Genomic DNA, 22,522 nt, shown 5'->3' with positions numbered 1-22,522 from the left:
CTTGTCTTGTCTGAAGGCAAAACCAACACACTTATTATTAAACTTGATCTTACATTGTCCATCACCGAAGTGACAAGGAAAACCATCATCGTCTAAGCGCGATACACTTATTAAATTTCTATGCAAATAGAGTACATAGAGAATATCTCTTAGATGAAGTACAAAACCATCTACTAATTCTAATGGGAGTTCTCCAATGGCTTCAACTTCAGCTTCGACATCATTTGCTACTTTAATGCTTCTTTCTCCTCTTTGCAGGGTCCTCCTCGTATGGAATCCCTATAATGAATTTGCAACATGAACAGTTGCACCTAAATCAATCCACCAACTAGATTTTGCATAACTTAAATATAAGGAGTCATCTACAAATGTAATAAGGTCCTCACCTTTCTTACACCGAAACCATAGGAATTCTACACAATCCTTCTGGTAGTGTCCCTTCTTCTTGCACCACTTGCAAGTGTCCTTGCCCACCACCTCTTCATGGTTTGATCTCTGATGGTGATCATTTAGTGGAGCCTTTCCATGTGCCTTAGAAGAAGAGGTAATTTTCCACTGAGGCTTCCCTTGTGGCTTAGAATTATTACTTTGATAATTCCTCTTCTTATTCTACCTCACGTAGTTGATAGAATCACCACGTGAGCCCTTAATTCTTTCCTCCTCTTGCACACAAATGGCAATCAGCTTTTCAATACCCCACTTATCTGGCTATGAGTTGTAATTAACAACAAAAGCCTCAAAGTCCTTGTGTAGGGAGGAAGAGATCAAATGGACAACAAACTCATCTTTGAGCTCCATGTCCATAGGCTTGAGCTCGGATGCCATGTTGCTCATCCTCAGTATGTGCTCCCTTATTCCACCACCAGTATACTTCTCAGTAACACTCCTCTTAATAAGAGTGCTTGCATAAGCCTTTGAAGAGCTAGTAAACTGACTCTCCACCTTCCTTAGGTACTCTCTAGCGGTGGTACACTCTGGGATTGCTCTCCTTATAGCCTCCACAATGGAGCTCTTAATCACCATCATGCACTTTCTGTTCGACTGGTCCCACTTTGCACGATCAAGGTCCTACTGCATTCTAATTGGTGCATGATCACGCACTTTAGCGTTGAAATCTTCTTCGCTCCCATTTTCACCCCTCGCGGGGTCCTCAGGTGCTATGGGACAAGGATCAATCAGTGCTAGATCAATATCCGACAGCGCAAGTGCTATTTCAATCTTCTCTCACCGTGAGCCATAATTCCCTCCATTGAAGAGCTCTATGGATGAGATAAAACTCAAAAATTGTCTGAAAACAAAAATTCAGAAAATCTGAGTTAATTCAATGTTGGTCAAATTAAAACATAAAACTTCTCAATATTAATTTTACATCACCCTTAGGCAGAAATAGAATCAATAATGGAAAAACAAAACTTATTAGTACCATAATCTTATCAATAACGTTGGTCAATAGATAAAATTATCATACTCAGAAAAATTACTTATTTTCTAATTAAATTTTCCGGTTGGTTTCAATTTAATTAGAAAAATAGACTAAAAAACTTCAACTTAATGCATAAATTGGCAAACTAATGCCAAAAATTCAACTTATCTTAAACTTAACACAACGGAAGCTTAAACTTAATTTGTGAATTTTACCCACTGGAAAAATTCCTCAAAACTAATTTTATTTGAGCCATTAATCAATTTTCAGGAAAAATACAAAATTCGCTGGAAAAAGAAAAAAGAAACGAGCTCAAACTTCTACTGTTCTTTTAGCCCGACCACGGAAATGGCCTGGCCCATCTCGCACAGTGGCGGCTCATCTCTGCCCGCGTCTGGAAGGCAGCCCAACGCGCTCAAGCGCAAATCCGTGGTTCAGCTAGGCCCCTTTTCCGCTTGGATCTGAAGTCCACTGTGCAGCCGGCCCGTGCGCTCGCCCTCCCAGGCCGCAACTTGGGCCTAGGTCGGGAAAGCAGTCTCCCGCCTGGGCCAAATCCGGTCCATCTGATCTGTGCCATTCATTCTCATCCGACGACCGTCCGGTGATTTCGGCTGGATCAAAAACACCGCGGCCGGCTCCGCCCGAAACCCTAGCGCATTCTTTCTCCTTCCCCTTCTCTTTCAGCACTACCACTCGAGCGAGCGAGCGAGAGCCGAGCTGGTGCGCCGGGGCGGCGGAGCGGTGGAGTGCCGGCGAGCGCCGCACTGAGCGGAGCGGCGCTGACAGAGCACCAGCCCTCGGCCCGAGGCTTCCCCTCAGTGGGCCCATGCGGGTGACACCGCCGCCACCGGTCCCCTCACCGCGGGTGCTCTCGCGTGACGGCGCCGCAGCCGGTCCTCTCACCAGCGCGCGCGCTTGCCCTTGGGTGAGCGCGCCGCCTTCGAGCGGACTAGCGTTGGTGCCTTGGGCACCCCACGGTCAGCGGCTTCCTTCTTCTTCCTGGAGCGAGGAGGGGATCCGGTAGGGGTTCTTCTTCTTCTTCTTCCCCAACTCCCTTCTTCTTTCTCTCTTCCCGGAGTGGATTCGGTCTAGGGTTAGGGTTTGCTAGTGATTTTGAATCATCTCCTTCTAATTGTTTTTATTTCTAACCCCGACTAGATCTACACCATAGTTAGGCTCCTGGTACCATTGTTAGTTCTCTAGAATCACTTGGTGCAAGAACTAGCGGGTAAACAACTTGTTCTTAAGGTAAAAACAAATCCTTAGATCTAAACAGAAACAACTGAGAGGGAGAAAGAGAGAGAGAGAGAGAGAGAGAGAGAGAGAGAGAGCAAGGGCACCACCATCGGGCTTGGTCGACGAGCTCGCCATGGTGGTGACGACAGTGTTGACGACGACAGGCAGCGGCGAGGTGGCAGCGGTGCTTCCTGCCACTTCAACGCTAGGGTTTAGATCGGGTTGTAGGTGTGTCGGTGAGTCTGGTGAGCACGTCCAACTTTGGCGTGCATGCCCTTGGCCCCCACCTCTCTTTTTATAGCACTGCGTGACGGGAATCCGCAACCATAAGTTAGTTGTGCGCCCCCAATCAAGACGTGAGATTAGGGACTCCGACTCGGTCGTTGGACCGAGCCGGACGAGATCAAACTAACAAAGCGAGGCTTGAAACATTGTTTCAACCACCAGGTCCAGACGATGTTTGATCTCAGATTCCTACCACAACGTGCAACACATCGATGCCCAAAACGATTGTGGGACCAGGTTTCCGATAAAATAATAGAGCACTCCGGCCAACAGGCAAAAGCTTTACCCCTTCGACTCCGTTCGTGTGAAAAATTGATAGTTTATTAGCTGAGCAGATTGGGCATCGATGTATGTGCATTACCCGATGCTTGCTTTTTGCAACGGAGCCTCGCTGGCTGCGGTGGCAAAATCCATACCCATCAATGCCCCAAGTAAGAGAGAAAGATGGAGCATCGCTTTTCCACTACAGTGCGGCTGGTCTTGCTACTCCACCAAGGCGGCTTGAATCTTGACAGTGTGAAGCAACTCATGTGAACAACAGAGAAAAGATCTAACTCCTACCGTTTTCCACCTCATCAAGGGTTTGTTTGGCATGACTCCACTCCAAAAGTTCACCAATTACAGCAAAAAATTCAGCCAAACACCCCAACTCCAAAACTCCATGGAGTTGCCAACTCCATGGAGCTGTAGTACAAATAAGGATGGAGTTTTGGAGCACCTCTTTTGCTGCTCCAGAACCACCTCTTTTGAACCTCCTCGTGGAGTTAGTGGGTAAATACTCACCAATGCCACTGATTACAAAAAACACTTTTTGTTCTTTTCCTCCGAGACTCCCTCGTGTCCCTGTTTCCTCCGTCCTGACTCCTCTTTCTCCCGAGCACGACAGCCGCTAGGGTTTCGGTCGCCGCCACCCTGACCGGCCGCCGCCGTCGACCCATGCCACCGGCAACCCGAGCCCCGCCGCCGGCCGCCTTGCCCTGCCCGGTCGCCTAGCCCCGCCGACCACCACGTGCTGCATGAGACCCTCCCTCACACCGCCGGCTATTGTGGCCCCTCCCTCCCCGTCGGCCGCGCCACCGTCGCCCCTCCCATCCTGTGTGAGCCCACCACCGCGCTCCTCATGTGGCACCACCGCCGCGCCGACATCGACGCTGTCCCCTGTGTCATCCGCACCCCCGTTGCCACTGCGCGGCTCGCCGCCGAGGCCCGCGCCGTCTTCCTCCACGGTGCCGTGCCGGTGTCGCTGCTCCTCCTCTCGTGCTTGTGTGGCGAGGCCGACACCAACGACGGTGGTGACAGCCACCCCCACGGCTGGCCGTGGTGGCTCCTCGTGCCCTGCAGCCAGGTGGCGGTAGCGGCCGAAGCCGCGCGGCGCGGCATCACGGCGGTCCTGTACGACGTAGAGATGCTGGTGTTCGATTAGTGGGGCGTAGGTTGTGAGGAACGTAGGTTCTGAGGAAGAAGAAGATGGGACAGAGAGGATTACAAGTGGGACCTAAATTGGGGTGCAACAATGGCAATTCACACTGAAATCGGTCTTTTTTTTGGAGCTGAGAGCACCCATCTAGTCAAACATCCCATTTTAGTTCTGGAGTTCTGAAGTGGAGCTGGCTCCATCCGGATTTCTGGAGTGGAGCAGCTCCACCCGGAACTGGAGCCAATTATGAAATTCTTGGAAGAAATGGATAGGCAGTGGCTTGGACGAGGGACTGGAGTCATGCCAGGACCTAACTGTTGTCGTTTACGGCTGACGTACTCCGTGGCTACGAGCATTGTTCTCGCCCCTTCCCCGGTGAAACCATCTCTGTTCATTACTCCCTTGCAGCTGGGGTAACCTCACTAACACCGCAGTGGTCAGTCGACAGTGGTCATCAGCGTGCACATAACAACCACGACATGGCCATTGCTTGGCTTGCATGCTCACGTCGGGCACAGGTCAATCTGCCATTGGTGCTCCCATTTTCCCTTGCTGGAAGGTCGATCGGACATCGGAGAGTACAATGTTTTCTCTTCCCCGGGTGCGAAGAAGTAGAGAGAGACACGAGATAGCTAGGTTGGTAGGCTTGCCATAGCCAGCTATCCATACAGGTGTTGCTGAACTAGAGTGCCGCGTAGCACCCACCACCACCGTATTCAGCTGCGCGCGCGAGATCCCATCCATCTCATCGTGTGTCTGGAGAACCAAGAGATAGACTCCAGAGTCCTGACATCATAGGCAAAACAGATCAGAAGTCAGCAGACTTCAAACCGTGTGCTGTGGTGCCGGGCGGCTTCAGGTTTTATCAAACCGCGAGCTCTTGCGGACGCAACTTTTGGTGCTTTTCTCTACCTTCTTTCGTTCTCATCGCTTTCTCCTGTTGAGCTGTTGGTGATTAGAGTGCACCTGTCACTGGAGCCTGGAGGATGCACGCCGCAGTCTCAAATTCAAGGTATCTGCAGCCTAATGAGTACACGACAGATAGATGCCTTTCTGGAGTCGACTTCAGGAGTTGAAGTTGGCTAGTTCTACCGAATTTTCGTTTTAATCCGTTCAAAGATTCACACTGAATTTGAAAGTTCCTAAGCTACAAGGCTCGTGTTTCTATTCGTGACCATGAGGTGGCTTGTTCTTCTTTTTTTTTTTGAGGGAAGGCTTCTTTTACAAATTAATGTAAGTTAAGCTCTCATGATAGCTAAAGTATGGATAGAAACCTGATTGTTTTCTCTTACAGTAAACTTATCCTTCATCCAGGGATTTCAAAAAGAATTCTACGTAGGACCAAGGTTTGTCTTTCCAGCTCAGCTTTCTTTGGTAGGACATTCGAGGAATAAATTGCATAGAATATATTATATATCGACATTTGCTCCACCCAACCCCCTCGATCCGGACAAGGCTCACCTTCGATGCATCTCCTCATCTAGGGTCTAGAGCTCCAGGCTTCTAGGGCCGAAGGACCCATCATCTCTGTTTACCAGTATTAGGTACACTACGTTCTTGTCCACTCTTGTGAAGAATAGGGATTTTTAGAGTTTAGATACGTTCAGAATGTACAAACTAGAATAAGCCTAGTGGTTTTACGCGAATTGATGAGCAAGAGGATATGAAAATAATACACTAATAACTAAACATAGAGAAAGACTACCTAAGGAAAACCTAGGAGAATGAAAAACTCCCCGCCGAAACCAAGGAAATTTGGCGATGATTACATGTTCTACATTAGATTATTAGATTCTCCTTTTATAATTTGCTACTCCCTTCGTTTCAAATTATAGATCGTTTTGGCTTTTCTAGGTTTATAAGTGTTTGTATGCATCTAAATATAGTGTGTTTAGATGCATACAAACACCTATGAATCTAGAAAAACCAAAACAACCTATAATTTAGGATGAAAAGAGTGCACAAGAATGACTATTTGCTGGATGCCTGGTGTCAGTGTTTCGGACCGCCGACTAGTGATTGTACGCCACGCTCTTCGTACTTCCGATGGCTAACACACAAGAGACAAGGAGTTATACTGGTTCGTTCAGTTTCGGCAGGAGTCATGTTCCTTGGATCAAGTGCATTGGACTTACAATGGGGTGCTTGCAAGCAAGCATTCGTGCGATATGCGGGTGTATGCATTGAATGCGTGATAGAGAGAGGAGGCCCGATTCCCTTATACAGGCCAGGGATCGGGCAACAATGTTGAGAAATGGTTCCCCTTATATAGGCCAGGGATCGGGCAACAATATTGAGAAATGGAGGGGATCCCCAACCTCGAAGATCGGGGGTCGTGGCGTGGTGAGTCGTGGCGTGGTCGGGGTAGTCTTGCGCCAAGGGATCTCCTTGTCCTATCCTCTTGGCTGGTCGTGGGCTTGGCACGCCCTGTACGACGGCTCCTGTGCGGCGCGGGCTGCTTACGCACAGCCTGGTCTATTATCGCGGCATGCCCCGTCCCGTCCGCCAACACCGTGGCAGTGAACGGGATGGGAGCGTCCGCTGCCGTCCACACCGGAGATGAGTGGGCGGGGCGCTATGGGCCCCTTGCGCCCCTGCCCCCAATCTGGCTGGACAGGTGGGTTATGTCCCTCAGCCCATGATCAGGGGAGGTCGGGAGGTGGGCAGCGGTGTCTCCTGGGCCACCTCAGCATACTTCTAGTTGTTGGACCTTTAGCGTTTTGGTGCCTGGTTGCCTTAGCTCCTTTCCTGAGGGTACCCTGGTACATGTGGATCTAGACAACACTTGATCCCATGTATATGGATGCATGGTGAGGTGGCTGGATATGTAATAGAGTGAGAACACAACGACAATAGATGGATGAGTAAAACATCTGTGATGTTTCCTAACTTATATCTAAATGCCATCACAGGTAGGATTCAATAGACGCCTATAAATTTATGAAATATTATTGATGTAACATATAATGCATTTTACCATCAAAATTTTATCTAGTAATGTTCATGTCAAACATTTCTCACCTTTTTTATCTAAGCTTTCTCCATCAACTGATTGATCAGACGTTACAGCATATCTCATGAAAAATAATCCATATAAATAACCATTTTATCTTAATAGAAATAAATAATGTGAATATTCTACTGTTAACTTGGTGCTTTTGCATTAAATTTCAAGAAGAAAAGAGGCACCCATCTTCCACCAAAGCCAAATCCTTTACTCCATTTGAATTTGTTTTCTTTGTTTGCATTCATCTTGTTATTAAGGTGTAATTTAACTTGCAAGTATGAAATATAAAAGCTAACACAATCTACAAACTTAAGAATGCATCTAGGTAGTAAACATTCCATAATCCACCCATACCTTAACAGATTGTACAACATAAAAAAATTCAGGCTAATATTCATCGCAATTAAATAATTGTAGGTATTTAACTTACTGCAGTACCATAACACCCCATTGGCACACCACTATTTAACTTATTGTAGGTGTTTGGGAGGAGGGGGCTAAATTTTAGCCCCCGTCACATCGAATGTTTGGACACTAATTAGGAGTATTAAACCTAGACTAATTACAAAACTAATTACACAACCCCTAGGCTAAATCGCGAGACGAATCTATTAAGCCTAATTAGTTCATGATTTGACAATATGGTGCTACAGTAACCATTCACTAATTATGGATTAATTAGGCTACAGTCACATACCAATCTCGCGGTTAACAGCGTGTTGAAAATCATGTGGCAGTCCGTGGATCTCCTAAAAAATCAAGTCAAAGCATGAAAAACACGTCGTCAATGTTTCATCTCACTCACCCATTAATTTCTCAACCGGACGGCTACCCAAGCATGCCGGGTTGGTGGAGTGCATCTAGCGAAAACCCTGCACATTTACGGTCCTCTGCCTCCGTTCTGTGCTTTTAAACGCCGCGTCCCCCCGCAGCGTACATCGCGGCTCGGTTCACTCCCTCCGCCCCGCTCCTCTCCGTCCCGCTCCCTCTTCCGCGCGCTCCCTCGCAGTTGTAGGGGAGATCACAGATCAGCCATGAGCCAAGGACAAGGAGGAGCGGCGGCCGACAATGGCGTCAGCCCCGGCAACGTTCCGGTGTGCTACTACGGGCCCGCGGGGCGCGTGCCGGCGGCGCTGGAGCGGCGGGTGCGCGCCGCGGAGCTGTTCCTGCGGTGCGCGACGTGCGGGCTCGCGGTGCTCGCCGCGGCGCTGCTGGGCGCCGACCGCCAGACCCGCATCTTCTTCTCCATGGAGAAGGAGGCCCGGTACTCCGACATGCAGTCCCTCGTGTAAGCACCTCCCCGTGAACCACCTCACTCGACCTTCGATTCCGCGCCTCTTCCCTGTGCAGTATTCCATCTACCATTCGTTATGGCCTCCCCATGTGGTCATGACCATGATGCATGGAACAGCAGCAAGCGAATTTTAGTGATTGGCTTTCTTTATTTTTGAGCAAAGTTCTCCACAATTAAGTTAGCATGCTCACATGTACAGTGATAGTCCTTTTCCAGCGTCGTTGTCCGGCCAAACTATTTGCTCCCACTAGTCGCTGATATTTGCGAGCACGTTATTTCACGGTCATGACTCATGAGAGATGGACGAGTGCTTACCTTTGCCTAGCAACTTGTCAGTAAAAACAGAGTGATCTTATAGTCCATCTACTAGCAGTAGTAGGCTAGGAGTTTTTTAGTATCTCGCTTCCAACACGTCAGATGACTGATGGCCACTAACACTAAGCAAGTGAAGGAAGGTTCCTTAATCTGGTTTCCTGGCTGGCTGGCCATGTCGAGCACGTCAATTCCTAAACGCGCAACAGATCGTGCCACCAAACGGAATAGTATCAGATTTGGTTGCGCACTGGTGGGAGATTAATGGCGAGGCCAACGGGCAACCACACGTACGGCGGCGCAGAGGAAGCAGCCGCTTAGCCCCTTTCATAGGTTTATTTCCCTGCCGCTTGGGCTTGGCCAGAGGACCCATGCTGCGTTTGCCAGTGCCGGCGTGGCTCGGTGGCTGCACGGGGGAAGAAGCCAAAGCCTTGACCGTGCACGGGCAGGCTCGGCCGGGGGTCGCATGGAAGATTGGAAGGAGGCCGCGGTGTTGTACCCAGAATAGCAGCTGCTTTCATGGCGCTGCCTGTCCTTTTTGACATCGCAGTTGTGTTCTTCTCCCTTCCGGTTACTCTGGTCTGGTGGGAGTGTGGCGGTGTGTGACTCTGTTCTGGATGTGGAGTTTTCACTGCGAGGGGTAGTAACGAGTGGCAACTACCACGTGGTGGCCAGGCTACCCGATGTAGTGTTAATGGTTATTACTAGATCATTCATGGCCGCGCATGAATGCGACCTACTTCTCGCCTACCAGCACGGTTCCGGCACATCTGGAATTTCAGTTTTGTTTCACGTACCTGCAGTGGAGTGCTCTCTGTAGTCCGCTATATTTTTCTCTCCATTCACTTCTTATTTGACGTATTTGATTTCAATATCGTGGAGTGGCTCCAACCACATGGGTGAAACTTTTTATAGGTTCTCGAAAAACAAACAATTTTATATCCGATAAGATATGGTAGTATTATTTTTTAATTAAACAGTAGTAGTTTTTTTATTAGGTAATTCTTATCTCTTCAATTCCTAAAGTTTTAAACATGGCATGGAGAAACAGTGGCCATGATCATTGTGATTTACTAGTATGCTGGGTAGTCAACGATGATGGGTATTTATAAAATGTAGTGTATGTTTTCACTTAATAGTCATAGTCGGTCCTCGGTGGTGTGCACACAACTGCAAGGAGGACCATCTTCATGATGCAGCAGCATGGGATCGTGTAACATTCAAAGTACTGACATCGAGAGCTAACCATGCCCACAAAGTAGGTGGTTTTTCAATAGAGACCCATTGAAGGAAAAAAAATCCTCAAGATGCGTTACTCCAATTTTTTGACCCGCGTCCTCAGAACCAAAGATACGAATTGCTAATGATTTCATCCAGAGCATATGTTTAAGCAAAGAGGCAGAATTGTTGCTAAAGCTCGTTTGCTGATTGCAGATTTTTGGTGATAGCAAATGGGATGGCAGCGTGTTATAGCCTGCTTCAGGGTGCGAGGTGCATGGTGAGCATTCTGACAGGTGGTGTCCTCATCAGCAAGCCCATGGCATGGGCTATCTTCTCTTGTGATCAGGCAAGTATTTATGTACAATTTGTCAACGTCAGCCTTTATAAATTTTTGGTCGCTGTCTCTATGTTCTTGCATGTGTGTTACTTGTCACTATCAAGTGGTTATTGTTCTGCTATCATTTTCTAAATATTTTGAGCGGAGATGCTGCTGTTCTGTAGCCCTTGAGCACTTAACGTGCCTTGTACTGTGCATACTGAATGTGATGGAGACACAAGTAGACTTTTACCCTAAGTTTCGGCTCACCCTACAGTAAGGTTAGGATTAGCCTCTTAGGAGAAATACTTGTGATGGAACAAGTAGTCATTCTGAGCTGGACAACTCTGTGGTGAAAACAGAACATATTCAGATAGCAGATTGGAAAAGGAGATACTACTTCCCAAAAAAAAAGATTGGAAAAGGAGATAAGAAAATCACCATGTAGGAGGAGTAATTTGTATGCTGGACGTGTCAATTGTTGATAGGAACAACACTTTAAGTCTTTTGCTTGTCAAGGAGTTTGGACTGCATACTGACATTCTTTTAGGGAGATCTTGACCTATAAAGAGAGGGGGGAAATAAAAGGCGAATTAATTCTCTCCTTAATCTTGCATTTATAGCATACAGGACGCCTTTCATGTCGCTGGAAATTGCTGATTAGGTTATGGTCATGTCACATGCTTCGTGCCTCTGCATTTGGTCAAGGATTTCAGTACAGCAGGTCACATATCACCGTCAAACCCTGAGCTATGGTTTAGCATATTCCATCGAAATTGTAAATCACTGTGACCAATTACACTTGCTTAAAGAATAAATGAACTTCATATACCAACCCAGGCACCCAGCATAGTGGGTATATATATTTTTATTCTTCACTACCTTTTGTAGTCATATATGTTCCATGGGTAGCAAATGCTGGGAAACAAATTGTGACCGTCCTGGCTAACTGTCAAGTATATCAACATGTGTATTTGCTGCCTGAATGCAGCAGCATCCGCAGTACAGCACAATCAAGAACCACAGCGATATATGCAGCGTTAGCAGGTAGCAGTTGGTGAGACCACAGATCAGAGCAACCACATGGCGTCATGCCAAGCTCTAGATTGTTCTAATGCCTGTCTTGCACTAGACTGTCGGCAGTCCTTTGTTCTAATGCCTGTTCTTGCCCTAAACTGTGTCACTAGCAAATGTTGCGTTCTGTGAACAAACTGCGGCCGCATGCGTGCAGGTGATGGCGTATTTCACGATCTCGGCGGTGGCCGTGGCGATGGAGGCGGCGATGATCGGCAAGTACGGCAACACGCAGTTCCAGTGGATGAAGACGTGCCACCTCTACAAGCGGTTCTGCGCGCAGGCCGGGGGCGCCGTGGCCTGCGCCGTCGCGGCCAGCCTCAACATGGTAGGCATCTCGCTCGTCTCCGCGTTCAACCTCTTCCGGTTGTACGGCAGCGGCAAGGGGAGGAAGTGATCGATCAGCGCCGGCGTTCAACCTCTTCAGTCTAGGAACACAGGCCGGCTTGCCGCCGCTGGCCTTTTTCTAGGTTTTAACACCCAGTCTGCCACCATAGCGCTATGGAAGGCCTTCGGTCTTCTCCTCCGGTTTGAGGTTTTCTTTTTTCGGTGTTGGGATGATGCTACCTGTCGTCTGCCAGCGTAGCCATAAAAAGTCTCTGGGACGCTCGCCCATGTATGTAAATGATGTGAAGTGATCCGAGGTGTTTGTGTACGTAGTGTGGCAATAAACCGTGCGGGAAAGCGATGTATCGACGATCACTGTCGCCGCCTGCAGCTGCTGCAGGATGGCAGGGCTAACGAAATTACTCTCTCGGTTATTCAGTAGCTGTTGTTGCTGATGATGTAGCACTAGCACCTGCCATCATTTACGGCTGGGGACTGCCATTACAATAATGGCGAGCTGCCTAGAGGCTTCACTCGTCAGCATGAGGTGTTCTATCTTTTATGGGAGCGACACAGATGTTGCATGAAGTCTGAAAGAACCTATTATGGGTGATCAACATGGTTCGTTCTCAGTTCCTCCTCTTTTTTCCCCTTCCTTTGAGGCCCACTACAATTGTTCGTGATGGGTCTTTCTATTGGATTAGGCCGATTCAGAGAACTTGTACGTGATGGGCCTTCAACGTGGATTGGGCCTCTCCGTTTCTAGCATCACCATAGCATGGGCCTAAAGAGCAAATGCACACAGTATGTAGGAATGGGCCTCGGATGGCATTGGTTCTAATTTTACTGTAGAAACATATATATTTTCCCCTCAAAAACAAAAAAAATCTACTTCAGATTTGAAATCGGAGCATAACAACTCTTGAAAAGGAGGAAATGGAGCATAGCCATGGGCCTACTCTGACAGGACTCAATGCACTACAGTCAGCCCATTGGCTGCACGTTTTCAGCCTCTTCTTGCATTCTGCCTTGCGTCATCCAGAACCAGAAGCAGACTGTCAGCTCTGCAGTGTTTAAAAACAAAAAATAACTCTGGCAGCATGTATCTGTCGTGTTGAGATTTGTGGGTTACACTGCTCTCTTCCTCCGCAACACTGTTACACTGACAGAGGATTAGGTATCACAAAGTCAGGATATATCCATAAAAAAATTGGTGCTCGAAGCCTAAAGACGAGGAGAGGTGAATTAGGCAACTTAGAACCTTGCCTATGACTTCCACTACTTTTACATCAAAATATATACTAGATCATACTATCTAAATGTGCATCTATGGTTGATCTAGGGTGAAACTCTCATCCCAAAACAAGTTTTGCAACCTAGAACCAATCGTATCAAGATACTACTTAGAATGTAAAGGCAATCAAGTTGCAAGTATGAAATGTGAAAACGTAAGAGGTGAGGATGAGGAGAAGCAAACTCTTGACATGATGATTTATCCTGTGGTATCGTAATCATTAAGCCATCACTAGTCCACGTTGTTGAAGCACTCACACAAGGGTATTGCTTCTCGGTCACCAAGTCTCTTCCGGGACACCCCTTGACTTGCCACAAAGGCTTGATCACTAAGGCTTGTGTCAAGTTCCCCAATCACCTTGATGTTGTTTCCACTAAGGAGTTTCTCCAAGAAGGAAGGGGGTCTCCGCGTCCCCCACACACAGTTGTCTACGCCGCTCCACACCAAGCCGAAGGGTCGAAGACTTGCCGGCGAGCCACCAAGGCTCCAAGGCGGCGGCACACCTTGTACAACTATGGATCACTCCTAGAACTAATCACAAGCTCCACACACCATGCACTCTCTCTCTCTCTAGGCCTATCCTAGCACTAATCACTCTTTCTAAGCTTGTGCTAAGCATTTGATAAATCACTTAAGCACTTTTGGTGGCTTGAATGTGTTCTTGATGAGTCTTGATCTCCAATGGATTTCTGCATACTCCAGCAACTTCAAATGGGCGAGTGGAGGGGGTATAAATAGCCCAAGACATCAAAGAGTCGTTGCTCCAACGGCTAGTTAAATTATACCATCGTTAAATTATACCATCGGATGTTCTGATGGTCTATTTTAGCATGCATCGGAACATCCGGTGCAACTAACCGTTGGCTCCTCCACGCCCAGCTTCTTTAAGAATTCATCCGACGATTCATCCGTTGCCACCGTCGGAACATTCGGTGCTCAAGAGGTTTTCTCCAAAAACCTCATTGGATGATTCCAAAGTAAATATGCTTCGTCCGACGCTCCTCTTGACCTACCATCCGATCATCTGGTGCAATAGGGTTTTCTTCATCTTCCAAATCTTCCCTTCAGAATTCATCCGGCGCTATAGAAAACAGGACATCGGAACATCCGGTGGTCTTAATTTATATAACTGCCTATAATTGTACCAATTCGTCTGATGGTTGTTCCGACGCTTATCAGGTGGTTCCTTTTTCTCTTCAACTCGTCAAATGCAAGCACCAAACATGCTGTCACTTGAATTTTCTCTATCATTTGGATGCTTGAATACCATATAATAATCTTAGATACCGTAGCTTGGTCATTTGAATACCATAGCTTGGAAAATTTTAATATCATGATTTGAATATCAAGAATACCATAGCTTGAATACTTAAATACCATGATTTGGACATTGCCATGGTTTAGTTTGCGTTCTTGGGACCTAGAAAACCTTTAAGGTACATGTTAGATAAGGCATCAGTACCAATTACTATGTTATCACTAAATCACCAAAATTACACACTAGTGAATCCACGTTCGCTACAATATCGATACCTTCGTATGCATGCAACCAACTGCTAGTACGTGCACTGTATCCGAAGAAAAAAATAGAAAATAAGATGTGTGTGATAGCCAAACACGACTGCAGGACAGCAGGAGCACAGAAGAATATGCTCTTGGAGTTGGAGGTGCTACATATCTTTGTATGCTCCGCTTGCAGCTTGTAGCCTGCAAAAATGTAAGGCAGGTACACCACATGCAAAAACCCTGCCGCAAGCCCGCAACCAGTCCAAGTAACAGTATGCATATCTCGTTTCTGGATCTGTATAGAGGTATACACTGAGGGAGTGTCCAGTCACTCCCGATTGCACGCGCCTTTTCAGCCGGTGTACGCGTCACCGTGAGAATCCGGCCGGTGTGCAGGGCCAACGTACACCGGCGTACCATACCGAGGCAGCGTCGTGTAGCCCTGGCATGGGAGCTTGTCATTTCCACGGGATGCAGACATGGGGGTGCTTCAGGGCTTGGGAGGTTGCGCGCGGCCCCTTCCCACACGGGAGCCAGCCCCGTGACCCCTCCTATACCAGTCCAGCTGCGGCTCTTGTGTCCTCCTGACCGGGCCGCGCCGGCCGGGCAGTCGATCTGTCCAGGACGGAGACGAACCCATGCAGGAGCCGTACTGCCAAGGCCGCGTCGGCTTCGTGCTCCAATCCAAGACACCTCTCCCTGCGTGCGCGCCCCCGTGAACTCGGCCTCGGCGCGGCGCCCGGCGCCCATGTATGGTGCACGTGTGGTGTGTCATCATACCGCCAAGCACGGCGGCCGGGCCGGTCGATACGATGCGAGCGGCTAGGACATACCCCGATGTGTTGTTTGCTGCTGCGAGATGTGCGTTTTGCACGGTGGAAGTATACGTCTTGGTGTGGTGGTGAACCCTCGTGGCAATCCGGGCGCTAGGTTTTGGCGACATGCTGCCGGCCGATGACAGGTGATCTGGCCTCTGTCTCGTGAACGCCGCGAAGCTGCAGCCTCCATGTCGTTTACGAGGCGGCCTTAGATTCTTCGTTCGAGGAGATCAGGACACTCTGATACACAAGGATTCCCCCGCGCGGCGCTGTGGGGTACTGGGGTGTCCGTGGTCTTGGGCTCTTGGCGTGGTGTACCGTCGGACTGGAGGGTGTATGTACGTTTATTCGAGGTGAACCTTTCGATCTGTTCATTCTTCCACACGACTAATGAAATGGGATTTAGACACTCATTTTCGTTTTATGATGAACCCATCTGTACAGACGCTCATGAGTTTCTTCTAAGGCTTGTAGAAAGTTTGTGCACAGTCCTTTTTGATGCTTCGGCGCTCAGCTCGACCGAATAGCCACACGGATCGGAACAGGTTTAGACATTATCATTGTCCCATAGGGATTATTCCCTTTTTTATAGAGCGTTGCATACACAGGGGGACTGACACCTCACGTCAGTTTTGCCCACTGATCATTAGGGCAAGATTGGTATGGTCCTTTGGACCATCGTCATTATATATCTTGCCGACCAAGCTTTTATGAAGTAGACCAATCCAAACAGTCGCAACCTCTACGCCTACACAAGCTCTGCTCCTATGCGAACAATGAACACAATTGTCTCCATCCTCGAATTCTACAGTTGACATGGGGGGTTTTAGTTTAAGGATGAGGGTAAAGCGGTTCCGATCCGACAATGAGTAGCTACTGGATTGTGACGGAGCTAGTAGATAGACAAGGGGGAGGGGCGGAGGGCAATCGCCCCCCTCATGCTCCATATACAATATTATAGTCGTATATACACTACTGTTTATTCATGTATTAAAAATATTAGTTGATGGATCTGTCTATACACTCTTTAAGAACATAATTACTTATGCATTTGCTATGTTAGACGTTAGGACGTGGGAGAGCAGTTCCGACAATGAGGAGCTATCACATATCACGTATGAGTGGATGGGACCAAAGCCCTCATACTTAATATTGTTTTTTTCGAATCACACAGTACATACTCAGACACTCACATATACCTCTTATACTTCATATATACTCTTATGTATATATATTTTGTTCGACATTAAATCTGTTCAGAATAGTATTTGTCCACGCATTACAAAAATATTATTAATTGATTATTTTTTAATGAATCCTTAGCTCCGTTCCTGCCACCAGACTACCGAAGGCGGAAACACAAGTTAACATGATGATTCGATTGCATCGACTTAGTGTTATGTACCACCTCCGTCTATAAATATATGACGTTTAGTATAAAGCTAATTAGTTCAACTAGTTCAGCAACTCGTTCTCCGCGGGCTAATTTTGTAAAAGCTGTTGTATTTAAAAAATATTCAAAAATTAAACTACTAACTAATAATCAAAATTGTTTACCTACTACACTCTTATTGTTTCAATACTTCAACATGAGACTCACATAGATATGTACTTATCTTTATCCAGTTGTATTATTCTATGCACTTTTTCATTCATATTCACACTTTTTTCATTTTGTATTGCACATCTATACATTATATTTAGCATGAAAATCAATATTTTTCATCAATTCCTGACATACATGTGTAAATGGTGTAAATGGTGACACTCATCATGTGTATATACTTTAACTTAGTATTTCTATATTCACAATGACATAAATAGGTAATTTAGAATAATATATTAGTTTACTTTTGGACATTTTTGTATTATGCACATGAAGATAATTAGATTAAGATTTAGGTGTTTACTTTAGATTATTTTTAATAACGACAAACGTGGGTAACTAAGATATAAATTACAATGGGATTTTAAGTTATGTTTTATATAATGATATGTACGAGTAAATTGGATGAAAATTATGGGGTTATTTTAAATTATTTTTTATAATGGCCGAGCTCGATAATTTAGATATAAGTTTGGAGTTTATTTTTGAATATTTTCATAATGATAGTGGTCGGTAAATTTTTAGAAATATAATAGACCAATGACTATGATTATTATAGTTTACATGATTGATGTTTTTGATTTTTGTGAGAATTTCTAGAATTTATCTTTTTTTTCTAGCGTGTCTCGTGGGAACTAATGCGGAGTCTCCAATGAAAAAAAAGAGACCACATTGCTACAAAACTATTACCTTGAGCTACCTCTCATTTGTTAAATATTCGAACACAATACTTATATAGATATATACTTATTATCTTCATCCGATTGCGACAGATTTTAGTTAGTAATTACTCTATAATATTTTCATCCACATTTATAATCTTTAACTTTTCACTTTACATCGCATGTATGCGCTTGAATTTGTTTAATGGACACTAATTGTGAGCCATAATTTTAACATAGAAATCTATATTCTCATCACTTCCTCTATATCTTTATAAATGACACACATCATGTGTATATATCTTCCTTAGTATATCATATACCAATAGTGTAAGAAATAGACGATTTAGAATCATATATTGCTGTATGTTTTTAATTAAGGTGATTTGGATTCAAATGTAGGGTTACCTCATATTATTTTTAATAATGGCATACGTAACATTGATGCAAATTTTTAAGGGATTACTTTAAGTTTTTTAAGTATTAGTGGTGGGCAATTTAGTTGCAAATTTAGAGGGTTATTTTAAATATTGTTTATAATGGCATAGGTGGATAATTTTGATGAAGTTAGGGGTTGCTTTAGTTAATTTTATATAATGGCTGAGGTGGGTAATTCAGATATAGATTTAGGGGGTTACTTTAGACTATTTTTATAATAGCATAGGTGGGTAATTTTTTAGAAAACATAACAGATTCAATGACTACGATGCTTTGAGTATACTGATTGATGGTCAGATGTTTTGATTTTTTTGAGAATTTCTACTATTTATTCCTTTCCCTTTTTCTAGAGTGTTCGCCTAGGAGGCTTCACCTTAAGACTTCAAAATGTACCAAGTAATAGTAAGATTTATGAATTACATATGCAGCCTAAGTTTAGCATCATCCATACTAGTTCACCCCTAACGCTTGAATTCATACCCGATCACATGTTTTCGAGATGGTACCACACCGTAGCAGTAACATCTCATGCATGAAATTTGGAATGCGCAGCATGCCAGACATCACGCTCGACGCATGGCGCCACCGCCGGCTCGCTAGCATCCGATGCGGCAAATGCTTTCTGCAGCTGTAGCTGTTGGACCGACGTGACAGGACGATCGGTCGAGCTGCCCCTTTCACGCAAGTGACCCGACTGAGCATTCGAAACGAGGCCGAGAAAGAAGCGGCCTTTCCAGAAAGCCTTTTGTTTCCCGAACCGGAATGCGCCCCGGCACGCTTTCGATTCGGTCGCACGTCGAGACGCGAGGCGGACGGGCCGGTCACCGGGGAGCCGTCACATACCTTTGGGGCTGGCTCGTGATGTGGCCAACACGGGAGCTAGCTGTATCTGTACGTGCAAGTAGTAGACGGCAGGGTGCAGAGGCTACACAGTGTGCATAGAAAGCACCACGACGTGGTGTCTCACTGGCTCAGCGGCTAAGCCTGACTACAGACTAGTCTCGCTCTCACAGGCCCACCAGCCAGTAGGAGGACGGAGAACGTTTTGCATCGTGGGGTTTTTACTTTTGACTGCGTCCATGCATGAGTGGTGCGTAGTGTAGGTCGCAGGCCTCTGGCTCGGCAGAGGAAAAGCCTAAAATGACGCGTGTGTAGCGCAGCAGGAACCGACCCAGCAGATCTGCGCCCCCTCGGGCCTGCGCTGCGCTCGCCTGCCGAAAAATTTCCAGCGGCCTCGGAGCTCGTGAGCAGACGTCGTCAAGCTCAGTGTCCTGAATTGGAATACCTCGGCAAATTTCCCGGGGTGCCTGGGTCGTCGTACATTAGGTTTTCACGACTAATTAGAGTATTAAATATAATCTAATTATAAAAACTAATTGTATAAATAAGGTTAATTCACGAGACAAATCTATTAAGCCTAATTAATTCATAATTAGCACATGTCTACTGCAGCATCACATGTGCTAATCATGAACTAATTAGGCTTAATAAATTCATCTCGCGAATTAGTTCTCATTTATACAATTAGTTTTATCATTAACTTATGTTTACTACTTCTAATTAGTGATCAAACATCTCATATGATGGGACTAAACTTTAGTCTAGCATCCAAACAAAGGAGCGGGGCGGATTTTGCGATTGATACGTTTTCGGCGAGGGTTTAACGACCGATGGCTTTCGTAGTTCCATCCCAAGTGCACTACGGAGGCAACGAAGGCAGCGGCGTGGTCCCGCGTTCCATTTCCGCCGCTCGGTCCCCTGGCAGTTGACGTCCGGTGGTCGGGGGCGCCGTGGTGCCGAGCGTATCCAGCAGAACAGAAGCGGCAGCTCACCTTTTCGGCGAAAAGGCGCTCCGGCTCGGGCCGCCACCCCGGCAACGATCGGGTGCCGTCAGCCGACGAGCGCTCGGCGTCACGGCTGGATCATGCGTGCGACCCGTTCCCCATCCATCGACGTTCCCACAGGGCAGGCAGGCAGGCGCCGACGACAGCCATGGAACGAAAGCAATGGCGCTAGCTGATGAGGTGATTAGCTAGTAGGTGAGGTAGCTCCTGGTTGCTCGGTAGCGCACGCGCGATGGCGAGCGCGCACGCAACGCGGGGGCATCCGGGCGAAGCAACAGCAACACGAGGAAGCGGTACAAGGCGCGTGCATCGAAATAGCAAGTCGCCAAGCGGGCGCGGACAAGCACCAGGCGTACACCCGGCAACGGAACGAAACCATCAGCAAACGCAAACGCAAACGCAAAGCAAAGGATCATTATTCCCGTGGCGGAATTTAATATGCGTCTCAGGTACAGCTTGAATTGATTGAACAGCTCTTGCTTGCTTATTGTCCGTTCATCCGTGCTACTAATAATAATCAAACCAATTAATAATTTAAGTCAAGCGCGCGGCGGCGTCCGTCGTCGGCGTCGCACACTCAGACGAGCAGCACAAGGCTGGGCGGCAGCGTAGGCCAAGGACGCGACGCGACATGGGGCGGTCGGACGGCCGGGACGATGGATTAGGCGAGCGGCAGCGTGGCGGGGCGAGGGACAGCGGTGCCAGTGCGTGCCAGGCCGCGGGCCGCTGATGAATGCCATCACGACACGTCGACGGGCTTGCAGAGGAACAGCAGGGACGACGGCTGCTGCTGCTGCCTCCCGGCGGCCGCGCCGGCGCCCCCGCCGCCGCCGCCGACGCCGACGCCGAGGCGCTCGTAGCAGTCGATGGAGAAGAGCGAGAGCGAGAGGGAGAGCGACAGGTGGTGCGCCCGCGCCGCCTGGGCCTGCGCCAGCGCCCCCGCGCGCCCGAGACGGTCGAGCGCGGGCCCCAGGCAGAGCCGGTACAGGCGGCGGTACCCGCCGAGCGCGGCGACGACGGCGCGCGTGGCGGGGCCGGCAGCCGCTGCCGTGGCCGGCGGCGCCGGGCCGACGTGGCGGAGGCAGAGCGCCTCCCAGACGGCGTCGCGGCGCGCCACGGCGGCCCAGAGGCGGCAGACGCAGGCGGCCGCGGCCAGCGAGCGCCCGTCCAGGCGCCCCAGGATCTCGGCCAGCAGGTCGGCGTTGTCGTTGATGTTGTAGCACACGCCGCCGCCCCCGCCCCCGCCGCCGCCGCCGAGTAGCTGGATGCGCAGCTCCAGCTCCGTCACCTCCGCGGCCTCGCCCGGCCTCCGCGTCGGGGGCGACGCAGCACCTCCCATCCGCCCGTCAGCTCCCCGTGTCTCGTTGGTACGTGGAGAGGGGAGAAGTGGGAGGTGACCGAGTGACCGAGGAGGAGAACGAGCACGCCGGGGGACGAGAGAGACAGCGGGCGGAGAGCGTATATATAGGGGTGGAAGCCGGGGGTTTTGACTCCGTTTCTACTCTAGTATGCGCGTGTGGGCCGGGGGCGCCCCCCAAAAGGCGATTAATAAAGCTAGCGGCGTTCCAATGGCAGTCGCCGACTCGCCGTGGAAGAAGAAGCCGATGGGGTGGAGAGAGGCGAGCCGTCCGTCGTCTGCGCTAATTAATCCTCTGGGCCAGGAGGCTAGCCGCACAGGGAGGGCACCGCAAAGCGGAAGGATCCGAAGGGCGAGACGGGGCCAAGCGGGACGTGCCAAGCGGCGTGGAGATGCGCGACGTACGTTACGTTACGTACGGTGGGTCGGTGGCGCCGCGAGCGAGGGGTTTAAAAGTCTTCCGTCTTGACGGACGCCACGGGAGGGAGGCTGCGTGCGTGCGTGCGCCTACCGTACCCGGCCGCCGGGGCGGCCGCGTCCGGTGGCGCTAGCTCCTCGGCAGCTGAGCGCGCGGCGACGGGGGCACGCCGCTCGCCGCAGCCGTGTAGCGGGGTCGTCGTACGCGCCCGTGTTTGCTTGGGCGTCTTGCGCGCTCGTGTGGTGTGTACGTGCAGCCGCGACTCCGCGAGTGAAATCAGGATGTTTTTGGCTTTAGGGATGGACCGTTCCCTAGCATGCCGACGCGTCGTCCGGTAGCAATGATCCGTGCCACACCGTTTACTACAACTGTAGTTTGGTCAAGGGCACGGGACGGTGCCGTCCGGTATTCATGCGCGCGCACGTACGGGTGGTCGCTACTCGGTAACATCACGCACGCACGCACGTGGCAGAGCCGCCTGTTGGCGTGGGAGTTCTTGGTTTCTAGAACAATATTAATTTTCTGCGAGAATAATCCTGCCGGCCCTGGCAAGTTACGTAAATCCGGCCGGTAAGTAAAGCGCTTCGTGTGGTGGCGTGGTGGCGCATGCCACCAAGGCACCAACTACGGTGACATTTCATGGGAACACTAGCTAGGACACAAACGC

General features: G+C 48.5%; 2 protein-coding genes and 1 pseudogene across 2 annotated transcripts; 1 reads left to right on the top strand and 2 right to left on the bottom strand.

The window, feature by feature from the left end:
• Positions 1 to 232: 232 nt before the first annotated feature.
• Positions 233 to 3,364, bottom strand: LOC140221238 (uncharacterized; annotated as a pseudogene).
• A 4,909-nt stretch (positions 3,365 to 8,273) lies between these two features.
• On the top strand, positions 8,274 to 12,350 carry LOC117840704 (CASP-like protein 2U2). The gene is made up of 3 exons (XM_034721227.2): positions 8,274 to 8,656; positions 10,409 to 10,541; positions 11,743 to 12,350. The coding sequence occupies exons 1-3, from the start codon at positions 8,403 to 8,405 to the stop codon at positions 11,980 to 11,982; spliced, it is 627 nt and encodes a 208-aa protein (XP_034577118.1). The 5' UTR covers positions 8,274 to 8,402; the 3' UTR covers positions 11,983 to 12,350.
• An 8,124-nt stretch (positions 12,351 to 20,474) lies between these two features.
• On the bottom strand, positions 20,475 to 21,618 carry LOC117836900 (F-box protein SNE). Its single transcript, XM_034716425.2, has one exon. It carries the CDS (start codon positions 21,417 to 21,419, stop codon positions 20,820 to 20,822), a length of 600 nt encoding a protein of 199 aa, XP_034572316.1. The 5' UTR covers positions 21,420 to 21,618; the 3' UTR covers positions 20,475 to 20,819.
• Positions 21,619 to 22,522: the final 904 nt, after the last annotated feature.

This window comes from Setaria viridis, chromosome 9 (assembly GCF_005286985.2).
Source record: "Setaria viridis chromosome 9, Setaria_viridis_v4.0, whole genome shotgun sequence".
In the NCBI taxonomy this organism is placed as follows: domain Eukaryota; kingdom Viridiplantae; phylum Streptophyta; class Magnoliopsida; order Poales; family Poaceae; genus Setaria; species Setaria viridis.
The sequence above is the reverse complement of the archived record's forward strand: the minus strand, read 5'-3'. Positions and strand labels throughout refer to the sequence as shown.